The following is a 12,777-nucleotide window of genomic DNA, read 5'->3' as shown; positions in this document are numbered from 1 at the left end:
GCTACATAGAACAATCAATTCTCACTCCCGACATTCTTCCAAAAATGGAAGTAAAAGTGACGAACCAGCCAAATGAGTTGAAAGTCACTATAATACAGATAAAAAAAAAATTAATTGAATTCATTTGAAAGATGAGAAAATTTTCCATAATATTCTGTTGTAGAACATTTTAAATAGTGATAGATAACAATAGGAATAACATTGTGGTGTCGAGGAAGGAATTGTAGAAGGATTGGAGAGCTTTAATTTTGTTGATAGAAACAATCGAGTTTATCATCAAAAAATAATAAAACCCTTAAAAAACGAAAAATTTTAAGTATTTTTCGACTTCTAAAAGGCACTTCAATCAATCAATTCAAATGTTTCACAACTGCAATCTATGCAAAATTTTCTGAAAAAAATAGAATACTGGGTCAATTGATTCAAGTTTGACGACTAGTGGTGCATGGATCGTTTCAAGCAAATGAAATATTAATTCCTAGAAATTGACGGGATTACAATACAGGTAGGACTCGATTATATACAGACTCGATTATATACGGACTCGATTATATGTGATTCGATTATATACAATTATGGACCTGATTATATACAGTTTGGAAAAAAATATTTTTTTTTTTATATTTCAAATATGACTTATTTCAAGAAGAAATGTAACCTTTCAACGTTTAAATGCAATTTAAGTGGCTATTACATGTGGGGTAAAAATCGTGATTTTTGAAGATTTTGCTTGAATTTTTACCAAGAATAGTTTATATCGATATTGCAGTCTAATTAAGAAAGATAGAAGTTGGGTGTCAAAGAAAAAATTGTAGGGTGGTAGAAGAGCTTCAATTTAATCGATAGAAACAATCTAGTTCAATATAAATTTTTACGATGAAATTAATAATAAAATATTAAAAATTATAAAAATTACTTTTAAGTTTTTCACTTACCTTAAAAGGAGATGAATCAAAAACCAAATTGAATAAAAATATTCAAAAAACGAAAAATACATGCGTAAAAAAACGAATAAAAAAAATTTTTTTTGACTCGATTATATACAGGATTCGATTATATACGAAAAGAAATCAAAAACTGTATATAATCGAGTCCGCGCTGTACTTTGAAAAATTCTAACTTTTCGAGAAAAAATGATTTTACACGAAATTCTGCATGACAAACTATACAGACATTATTATCCTAAGACTAATTGTTCTCGAGAGCTCTATACATGCTCTATAGAAAATTGTATTTGATAAAAAAAACCATATGTGTAATATCATGGAAACTTAACCATTATGGAATCGTTTATTTTTTGTAGGTTTGAGCTAGGAACGTCTATGTATAGCCCGCAACTATAATAGTTATAGGATCATACAAAATATCTCGGTCGCTCACAGTTTACGCGAGTTATCTTAGAATATGGATTTCAGTGAAGGATGATATTACAATGATATTACAGAAGTTCAATGATATATGAAGCACTCTCAGGCAGCTCAATTCGTTTCTTCATAAATACGGAATACTTAAGTTAGGCGGAAAGTTGTGATTATATTAGAAAAAATATTCATTTTTCGTGTCCACGTGGACATAGCCTATACCCCCTGCCCCCTCTCCGTGGACAAGCGTGGACATTTTCATACCCCCTACCCACCCTAAAATTGTCCACGTGGTATGTGGACAGCCCCTAAGCTGTTTCATTTATATACATAATTACAAACGAGTATTCAAAATGCCACCAACAACAAGGAGTAATTCTCTGAAGGCGCTGCAAACGAGGTTGAAGTCCCTGCAAGAGATGTTCAACGATATCTGCCGTTTTTTGGACACTCTGGATGAGGAAACGATTGCGACTCGAGTTACAGTGCGGCTGGAAAAACTTGAGGAATTGTGGGAAAAGGTTAATGAGGCCATAATAGACATCGAAATGCACGACGACTATACCGCAGAAGATAATAACTATTCTAGACAACGTTCCGATTTTAGTAATAGATATTATGAGGCGAAATCCATGTTGCTAGAGAAGGTTAAGGACTTAGAGTGTGGGTCTGGTATGAATGCGACTACCCAAGGGCTGGACGTGACACAACAATCGACTATTGAACATGTTCGTCTCCCACAAATCAAATTGCAAACGTTTGACGGCAATATTGATGAGTGGTTAAGTTTCAGAGACCTATATCTGTCGTTAATACACCACAAGACCGATTTACCAGAAGTTGAGAAATTCCACTACTTGAAAGGTTGTTTAGCAGGAGAGGCAAAGGCTCTTGTAGATCCGCTCGCAATCACTAGGGGGAACTATCAGGTAGCATGGGAAACACTGATGAAAAGATACAACGATAGCAAACTGTTGAAACGGAGACAAACTCAGGCATTGTTTAGAATGCCAACTCTAGTGAAAGAATCTGGCGCAGAATTACAAGCATTACTGGAACATTTTGAGCGTGCTATTCATACCTTAGATCAACTTGTAGAACCAGCAGAGTATAAAGATTTGTTGCTGTTGGATATATTAGGTTCCAGATTGGACCCAGCTACAAGAAGAGGCTGGGAGGAATATTATGCATCCAAAGACCAAGATACCATCAAGGACATGGTTGATTTCTTGCAGCGACGGATTCGGGTACTTGACTCATTACCACTAAAGGGAACAGGAGCCCGGGTTGAGGTAGCACAACCGCCGAGAAAAAGACAACCACTTGCGCTAACGAATTATAATGCAGTGCAAACAGCTGGGCTTCGTTGTGTAGCTTGTTCAGATATGCATCTTCTGTATCAGTGTCCGCAGTTTAGACGCATGACGATATCGACTCGTGATAGGCTTCTCCGCAGTCATTCATTGTGTCGTAACTGTTTCAAAAGAGGTCACCAGGCAGTCGATTTTTTATCCCGTTTCGTTTGTCGTGTTTGTAAGGGAAAGCACCACACGTTAGTTTGTTTTCGCGAAGAGAACTCTCAAGGCAATAACGCAGCTGAAGGTTCACCGGTAAAATCAAGAGAATCGTCGCGATCCTCCAGTCCCAAGGAAGTGTCGGATGTACTCGCTGCATCGATATCCAACACAGCATCGTATTGTGCGTCCTCGGTATTATTGGCTACCGCTATCGTTTTGCTGGAAGATGATAATGGTACCGTAGTTCCAGCCAGAGCACTGCTAGATTCAGGGTCAGAGTGCAATTTTATGACTGAAGGACTGAATCAGCGTTTGAAATGCAAGCGAAGACAGGCTGACGTGGCTGTCAGTGGCATTGGTCAAGAAACCACTCGGGTAAAACACACAGTATCTGCGACAGTCCGTTCACGATTTGGGAATTACACATGCAAAATGGATTTTCTTTTGCTCCCAAGAGTTACAGCAAATCTTCCGACAAAAAATGTGGTTTTGATGACCTGGAAAATTCCGAAAGTCTTAGATTTGGCCGATCCAGCATTTACGGAATCTAAGTCAGTAGACATCATTTTGGGCATTCAACACTTCTTCACATTCTTCAAAAATGGAAATGAAATCCACTTGGGTGCAGAATTACCCTCGTTAACCCGATCAGTTTTTGGCTGGGTGGTAACGGGGACCGTTGGGAAACAGAATGCTAGTCCACGAATTACCTGTAACTCGGCTACGTCCATAGACTTAGATGCATTGATGAATCGGTTTTGGGCCTGTGAGGAAGTTGAAAAGTCTACTAATTACTCCCCCGAGGAACAGCGTTGTGAGGATCTGTATAAAAAATCGGTTAAAAGGGAGAGGAATGGCAGGTATACAGTCTCTTTACCTAAAATTGAAGACGTGCTGGAAAGGATGGGCGAGTCAAGGGACATTGCATTCCGTCGGCTCCAAGGCTTGGAGCGAAGGTTACAGAATGATCCTGCTATACGTCTACAATACAACGATTTTATGGAGGAATATTTGCGATTGGGACACATGCGGAAAGTGGATATGGATAACGTTGATAAGGTTAAACGGTATTTTCTGCCCCATCATCCAATAATCAAAGCAACTAGTACTACGACCAAGTTACGGGTAGTATTCGATGCGTCGTGTAAAACAGGAACAGGGATATCCTTGAACGATTCGCTGATGGTGGGCCCAGTTATACAGGAGGATTTGAGGAATTTAATTATACGATGCCGAACTCGTCAGATTATGCTGGTAGCAGATGTAGAGAAAATGTTCCGTCAAATTAACATGAATACCACAGACGTGCCGCTCCAAAGTATTTTATGGCGAACGGATCCATCGCAAGAGGTTGACGTTTATGAATTAACCACTGTAACCTATGGTACTAAGCCAGCTCCTTTTCTGGCCACGAGAACCCTGAAACAATTAGCTGAGGATGAAAGAAGTGAATTTTCCCTAGCAGCTGATTCGTTGATCCAAGACGTCTACATGGATGACATAATAGCAGGTGTTGACAGCGTAAATATGGGAAGTGAATTGCGAAACCAACTCGATTCCTTATTGCAGAAAGGTGGATTCAGGTTGAGGAAGTGGGCTTCCAATTGCCCACAGGTTTTAGAAGGTGTGCCTCCGGAAAACCTAGCATTATCCACTACCCAGGTTCAACTTGACCCTGATCCAGCTGTGAGAACACTGGGACTGATTTGGATACCTGGAACAGACATCCTAAAAGTCCAATTTAAAATTCCTCCAGTTGATATCAGGGAAGAACTGTCTAAACGGAAGATATTGTCCATGATCGCCAGGCTTTTCGATCCTTTAGGGTTGATTGGAGCTGTAATTACAACGGCAAAAATTTTCATGCAGCGACTATGGTGTTTGGAAGATCGAAATGGGAACAAATACGACTGGGATGATCCGTTGCCTTCAAGATTGATAGGAGAATGGCAAGAATTTCAAAGACAGCTACCAATTCTCAATGAAATTTCGATCGACCGATGTGTTATAATACCGCAATCAATTTCGACAGAATTGCATATTTTTTCGGACGCCTCTGAAAAGGCATATGGGGCATGTGCATATGTGAGGAGTTGTGATTCATCAGGAACTGTTCGAGTGATTCTTCTAGCATCGAAATCCAAGGTGGCACCATTGAAGTGCCAATCATTGCCAAGGCTGGAATTATGTGGGGCACTGATGGCAGCGCAATTGTCGGAGCTAATTATGAAATCAATAAAACAAGAAATAGACGTATATTTTTGGACCGATTCCACGTGTGTGTTGCAGTGGCTTAAAGCAGTGCCGACTTCATGGGTAACGTTTGTCGCCAATCGAGTAGCGAAGATACAGGCGATTACAGAAAACCGACTATGGCAACATATTCCTGGAGCTGATAACCCCGCAGATTTGATTTCCCGGGGAATAACACCAAACCAGCTGATGAACAGATTTTGGTGGGAAGGACCATCTTGGCTAAAGCAAACGCAAGGTTCCTGGCCTTATCAAACATCCTTGTTGCAGACACGAGAAGCTGAGATAGAAATTCGCCAAACTACGACACATAATGCAGTTCAACAAGGAGAGCCCTTCAGTAGCTGGTATATCAAACATTTTTCGGACTTCTGTCGTCTATTGAGAAGTACAGCATATTGGTTGCGTTTATTTGCGGTGTTACGGCATAAGGTTGATAAAAAGAATGTAGTTATCCCACTTACTGCTAGGGAACTAAAGGACGCTGAGTTCATTTTGATCCGTCACATACAACGAGAGGAGTTTGAGCACGAATGGAAGGCTCTCAATAAAATGGAACCAGTTTCCCGAAGTTCACCACTTCGCTGGTATAATCCTCGAATTTCAAAAGAAAATGTAATCTGTGTTGGAGGACGATTGGAAAACTCATCGGAAAACCAAGAAACCAAACATCCCGTAGTTCTACCATCAAAACATGCATTAACTAGAATGATTTTTGAACATTTTCACAAACAATTGCTTCATGCTGGACCTCAACTGCTGTTAGCATCGGTACGTCTCAAGTAATGGCCGTTGGGAGGTCGTAATTTAGCCCGTATTGTGGTTCATCAATGTCAACGTTGTTTTCGAGTTAAACCCACTACAATACAACAGTTCATGGGAGAGCTTCCAGCGGCCAGAGTTAATATAGCACGACCATTTTTGAGAAGTGGTGTCGATTATTTTGGACCAGTTTATGTTCGTCCAGGACCTCGGCGTACAGCAGTCAAGGCTTACGTATGTCTATTTGTATGTCTCTGCACAAAGGCCGTGCACTTAGAACTTGTCACTGATCTATCCACTGATCGATTCCTGCAAGCGCTACGAAGGTTTTTCGCGAGAAGAGGTCACAGCTCAGATATTTATTCAGATAATGGAACCAATTTCATAGGAGCCCGCAATCAACTCCAAAATCTATTCAAGCTTCTGAAAAGTAAGGAGCATAGCCATCAAATATCGAGGGAATGTGTCATGAAAGGAGTACGATGGCATTTTAATCCACCTAGTGCCCCTCATTTTGGAGGGCTTTGGGAGGCTGCTGTTCGTTCTGCAAAATATCACCTTTTAAGAATTCTGGGTACGAATATTGTTAGCCTCGAGGATATGAACACGTTACTGGTGCAGGTTGAAGCTTGCCTTAATTCTCGAGCAATAACAGCTTTGTCAGATGACCCGAATGATTTTGAACCACTGACGCCAGGACACTTTTTGATTGGCTCCTCGCTGCAGCAACTTCCCGATCCAGATTATACAATGGTTCCTATGAATAGACTTAAACATTGGCAAGCAATTCAAAAAAAATTGCAGGATTTCTGGAAGAGATGGCGAACTGAGTACCTAGCACAATTGCAGGGAAGAAATAAGAGGTGGAAACCACCAGTCCCAATAGGCATTGGACAGTTGGTAGTCATCAAAGATGAGAACATCCCCCCAATGAAATGGAAAATGGGTCGTATAGATCAGGTCCACCCAGGAGTTGATGGAGTTATTCGAGTCGTAACATTGAAGACAGCTTCTGGAATGCTGAAAAGACCTGTAGAGAAAATTTGCGTTTTGCCGTTTCTGAATAATGATGTACTTGCTCAATCCACATCAAAATAAAATTAATGTTGTAGGATGTCACCCACATGTTGTTCGCGAGGAATGTTTTTCTTTTGATTTCAGAAATTCGTAGAATTCCAGGGTGGGGGAGGATGTTTGTTATTACTAGACGAAACTGGAAGAACCCCTCGCATCGTTGTATCGTTTTCCTGTAGGAGTCTACTGTGTACTAAATAAACAACAGCAGGCAGGCAATCAAACATGGGCGAAATGGGTGAAACAGATAGAGGGGAAGAATAGAGGTGGTATATGAGAGTGGTATTATTGCGAAGGCTTTTTGGTAGATCAGATTTTTCATATATCCCGACCACCGAAGGCAAAAGGTTGCCATTATCTATGTATTGAGTCCAAAAAATTAAGTGTAGTCAAATATTGTATTTAGTTTAATAAATGTGAAATTGTAGTGTTCTTTGTTAATATAAAGTGATGTTTTCAAATAGTGTGTGTTTTTCAATGAAGTTGATGGAAAACCTTGGTTGCCAACTAAACTCACCAAACTAAATTCGGAGCCAGTTCCCCCATCATTGAACTTACACCCCGGTACAGTAATGAAAGACAATTTTTTTTGACATTTTTCATAGACGACATCAACGATTACCTACATTTAAATCTGAGAACAAAATGTTTTTATGTCTTATAGTTTTTGAGCAAGAATTGAGCAAAAATCTATTTTAGAAAAAAAACCAAACTCAAAAACGGTAAGACCTAATTTTTGATCAGACAATGAAATGCAGGAAAATGCCTTCGAGCAAAAAGAATTTTAATTTAAAAACATATATCCAGTGTAAATTAAAAAACATGTGTTTATTAATAAAAATTAAATTTCATACATTTCCTTCTTTGATAAAAATTTTGCATGTCTTATAGTTTTTGAGTTATAATTTTTTTTGTAAAGAAATAAGAAAAAGCTTTGGCCATTCTTAAAGTTTTTTTTTAGATTTCAAATATGCAAAGTTGCTTAAGTGATCAATGTCTCTAAACTCACAAAATTTTACTGCAATTTGGAATGGTGCTGCCAACTCCTGAGACGAAAATGGAATAAAATTCGCTGCTAGTAATACATACCACATTCTGCCTCAGGAGATCCAATTTATCACATTTTAGCCGGGTAACTTCCTGCTTGAATCCCTCCAACTGCTGGATCACCTCTTGCGTTAGCATCAATCCAGCATTTCCACTGCCACCACCACTACAGCTTATGTTCGTGCCCGCACCGCTACTTCCCGTGCTGCTGCGCAAATCCCGCGTGCTATCGCCCCCGGTGCTTCCGGTGCCAATGCTCACACTGATCACACTTCCTCCACCGTTCGTCGAACGCTCCACCCGGTCACCGTCCAGACAGAGCGAGCAAGCCTTCGTCGTTGCGTCCGCCGAAGACATCGATTCCAGACCGGTGTCACTGTCAATGTACGTCGCTCCGGCATCTACATTTGGGAAAACTTCAGTTCGTAAGTCATGTTCGATCGAAGAAATAATTTAATTTTTTGAGTGGAAGCCAATTCGGGAATTTAATGTAATGATTTTACAATGTCAACGGGAAGCGAAAAGAGAAAAATGGGGAAAAAGAAAGTTTATTAGTCCGTTGGTTCCGCAAAAGATTGATAGATTCTATCGGGTGCTACATGTGTAACAACAGGGGAATGAATAGTTCGACCCAAAACACTCACCCATAGGATCCAGATCGACGCTATTTAGGCTCGAGTCATCACTCGTTTCAGACATGGCCACTGGACCATTGTTGTTATTGTTCCCAATTCCATTGGAGAGTCCCTTAGCACCATGGACACCAACAACGCCGCCAACACCATGATTGATGTTGTTCATGCCGCTGTTGTTATTGTTAAGACTATTTGGATTCAGCGAGCAGCGGGATGTGATGTCCGGCGAGGATGCCACCGAATCGTTGGGAGACTTCCGCGAGCCCGTTGTACTACTCTTCGACAGCGATCGACCGATCTATTGTGGAGTAAACAATTTTCAATGAGTGATGAACATACGAGTTGAAAGATCAATTGATACACTTACGTTCACATTTTGCCCCGGTCCAAACGGCACATCGGAAATCTCCTTCGATTTCTTCATCGAGTTATGATGCTTTGGGTTCGATGATTCGACCCCATTGGTGGGGTCGGAGTTCTGAGACCGCAACCGTGCATTCAGAGCCTTTTTGACGGTGTCAATGAACCGCGAGCCAGTGAACCCTCCCTCGGACTTGGGCGTCTCAGGTGTGGGTGAGTTGGGAGCTCCCAACAAATCTGCTCCGAGAAAATCCCTCGTCTTTTCCTTCACCTCGTCCACCAAGTTCTGCAGCAGCGACGTTCGTGTTCGTAGTTCAAGCTGAGCAAACTTATCCGCCTTGTAGCAAGCGTTCTCCGCGTTAATCAGTTTGGTGAGAAGAAACTCTTTCAGCTCAGGTCCCTTTTTGAATACTGATGGTTGGGGGAGGGTAGGCCCGAAAAAGGGCACATCATCCCTGGCGGTCACTGAAATCTTGTACCGACAGTTAGGAGTGTTTGGCTCCAGCGGTTGAACCACTATGAATGCGTGCAGGAAGTGGCTCGCAATCATCGCCGGCGAGAAGGGAGTGTTTTCTTCCTGGAACACAATAGCCACGATGTCGTTTCCGATGTGCCGTTTTCGTTGGAGCTGCTGAGGATCCGCCTCGGTGTAGGGTAGAAGGGTGGATACGTGGAACATGATTTCGCGTTCCTTGAACACCTCGTAAACTGCCGTATCGCCCGTATGTCCGTTTTGGATGTCAAGCCCACCTCGATAGCCTTTGTGATCACGCAGCCTTATTCGCTGTCCCAACAAATCGAGGAATTCGTCGAAGGCTGGAGTTGTATCACTGTTGCAGAAGAGTTCCTCTTCGGTGGTTTGGCCATAGCGCTGATAGAGTACACCGAATTTGAAGTTCGAGACTAACACGTGCTCGTCGTAGCTAGCGATGAGCGTCGAGGCTTTGGGACAGAGCACAGGCATGAAGCTGTCTACGTTGATCTGATCGTTGAGGAGTCGTGCCATCTTGATGGGTGACGGATTCGATCCAAGGCACGACGCTGGAATGATTTCGTGCATAGTTCCAGTCCTTAATCGGAGCAGTATTCGGATGTGATCTTGATTCGCGACGTTTTCCGATTTTATCGAAAGCAATACAGGGCCCAGCTGATCGTCATGACCAACCAAATTCGAGTGCTCGCGAGCAATGAAAAACCTTCGGTAGCATTTCGCCGTATCGTCCGATTCGATCTTACCGACTCGCCACGTAGTGTGCGCTGGAAGCTCATAGCCAGCGTCATGATCGGTCCCATCGATCCAGTAGCCGCCGTTGTTTGGTATCACAATCATCGGATAGGGTGCCGATTTGCTGAGGTGGTCCTCTAGAAATCGCTGCAACGGTGGGACCGCCGAAATAATTGACGATCCCTGGGAGCTGACCGACGACTGGCTCTGGTACTGCGAGTGATGGTGATGTAGCGAGCTCACCCCGTTCGATAGCGTGTGATGCAGATGACCGCTGGAACTGTTCGAGAGCAGATGGGGTGATGCGGGCGTCGAGCTGGAATTCGAGTGCGTATTCGACGAGGACATACTGTTCGAGTGTCGCAGGAGCGATCGCGTCTGCTGGGGAAGCTGCACGACCAGGTTGTTCGATGGGTCATTGCTGATGCCGTGGGGATTGGAGATTCGCTCCTCGCGGGAGTTCTGAAAAAAAAGAGACGGGGAAAATTATAACTACAAATTCGAAATTCACGATCGATCGTTCGTAAAAAGTCAAAATATCACAAACAGTAATCAGATGGCGTCGAAAAAAAGCGTGAGCTGTTCAGCTTTACTCAGCAGGCGGCCAAATAGACGAAGAGTAATTTTACGCTTCTGTTAACGGTGTTGTGTTTCGACCCGTGACTACGGGGCAACAGTAGCAGCAGCAGGTGAGGCCGTAAAAGTGCGAAAAACGTGTAGCAAATCGGGTATCGGTAAAATTTGCATGTCTGGAAAGCACAAGGTTTTCCGAGCAATCCCCAAACAAATTTTATCCGTTTGTTGTTTTGATGGTTTTTAGTCACAATCACGTCATGCCCAACGATAGCATTGGAAGCTATAAACCAGCTTGGAACCTGGGACAAATAATGGCATTAGCATTAGCCAGTGAATGATGAATTATCCCAACCCCGGTGCGGGTTAACCTTAGGGCTCGATTTCGTCCTTCGTTCCACGTCATGGCGCCCGGGGTATGAGGTGCGATTTATAAGGCACCGACAGCGAACAGAATGAAACTATAACAAGAGTTTTATCACCGATCAAGTGCGATGGTAGAAGTCCGGCGGATACGGGGATAATTGGAAAAATAATGCCAAAGGTCGGCATCAGCTGAAATATCAGCTTTTTTGGGTGAGACGTTTATCGCATTCGGTCAATCAATCATGGGGCTTGCTGTGCAGCGGTGGTAATAAAAAGACGTTACATTATTCAACAGTAGAAGTTTGTTTTCCATTGCTACTGCTGCGCTGAGTTAACCTTCGTGTTTATCCCCATAAATCGGCAGCAAGAGCAACATTGTTTTTTTTTTGCTCTCTCGAGCTTCGGAATTTATGCTGAGCTATCCATCCAGGCGGTGCATTTTGTGTAGTGTAGTCATTACACGACTCAAATGATTTATACAAATATGATTTGACGCAACGCTCCATCACAGAAAGAGGCAGTTTTCCATTCAGGAAAATGAGAAATAGCAAAAATGAATGAAAACGAAAGATAACAACGCGCAAACATGCAATAGTGCCATTATGCTACCAACGGCTGTGTGAACTCCAAACACACCAAACCACCGCCAAGCAGAATTTCTACACCTTCGTCTGGGTGGAGAATCACAGGTAGAGTAATTTCATCTTAAGTGTATCACCCAAACAACTCATCCCACCCTACTGCGCAGCGAAAGAAGTAATTATAATTGCTTTTTACTTCAGCAGAAATTAAAAACCTGACTTTACGCCAGAACGACCTGATGTAACCGGTCGTTTGCCCAGTCGAGCAATACGAATGCGATGCGGTGGCGTTGCGGCTGCTTATCATGGAGGGAAAATAATGGTTCTACAGACACATTGCGCATATGTGGCCCCTGGATGGACGAATGTACATAAAAATAAGCAAAGAAAGGATAGCCGTATCAAGGTGAAAAAGTTTAGCATAATAATCAGCCGGGAGAACTAAAGTGGAAACAAAAGGGAAGACTTCTACCGGCAGACATCCAACGGTCACCACCAGCGGATACTCTGGGAAATCATGCAAAAATTCCGACAGGCCCTGCACAATAATAATTTAATGTGGGAAAATGGCTATTCCCTGCTGCTGCTGCTGGGTCTCCCATGTAATCTGCGATGCAGGGCTGCCACAAGATTCTTGCGGGTCTATGCTGCGGTTTAGGTGACGGCACAACAAAGAGGAAATGGTCAATCAAAGTCGGCATTACAGTCACCAAGTTTTGATTGGCGTCTCCCTCCCCAGATCATAGTTATCCTGCTCAAGGTGGTCATTGATAGAAAATATCAACCGTTGCCGTATTTTCATTTCTTTTGTTTCAACAGTTCGCCACCCCTCGAATGCAGCCGGATTTGGGACAGATGTTTTTCCTCGAACCAAAAAAAAACGAACAACGGGCATATTCAAATTTCGAGGGGAGGAGAGTTTGTTTGTGAATGAAAATAAGAGGCGTTTTCCACTTGACGGTGTCTGCAGCGAACTAAAACTTGAGAAACGAGACACAGTCCTCAATTTGAATCCTTCGCACG

At 42.5% G+C, this 12,777-nt stretch overlaps 2 protein-coding genes across 16 annotated transcripts in view; one reads left to right on the top strand and one right to left on the bottom strand.

Annotated features, from left to right (window-relative positions):
* Window positions 1–12,777, bottom strand: part of LOC129772840 (rap1 GTPase-activating protein 1) — a 280,874-nt gene that overhangs the window by 7,475 nt on the left and 260,622 nt on the right. For 12 of the 13 annotated variants that reach the window (XM_055776342.1, XM_055776343.1, XM_055776348.1 and 9 more), the window contains 3 exons: window positions 9,017–10,696; window positions 8,659–8,947; window positions 8,057–8,430 (listed from right to left, as the gene is read on the bottom strand). In XM_055776342.1, the coding sequence (XP_055632317.1) occupies window positions 8,057–8,430; window positions 8,659–8,947; window positions 9,017–10,696 (2,343 nt within the window). The remainder of the gene's footprint in view (window positions 1–8,056; window positions 8,431–8,658; window positions 8,948–9,016; window positions 10,697–12,777) is intronic. The other variant, XM_055776344.1, reaches the window with a different exon arrangement.
* Window positions 1–12,777, top strand: part of LOC129772842 (histidine protein methyltransferase 1 homolog) — a 34,353-nt gene that overhangs the window by 8,680 nt on the left and 12,896 nt on the right. The window lies entirely within an intron of this gene.

The sequence above is a fragment of the Toxorhynchites rutilus genome, chromosome 3 (genome assembly GCF_029784135.1).
Source record: "Toxorhynchites rutilus septentrionalis strain SRP chromosome 3, ASM2978413v1, whole genome shotgun sequence".
Taxonomy (NCBI): domain Eukaryota; kingdom Metazoa; phylum Arthropoda; class Insecta; order Diptera; family Culicidae; genus Toxorhynchites; species Toxorhynchites rutilus.
Note: the sequence above shows the minus strand (reverse complement) of the source record. Positions and strands in the feature narration are given on the sequence as shown.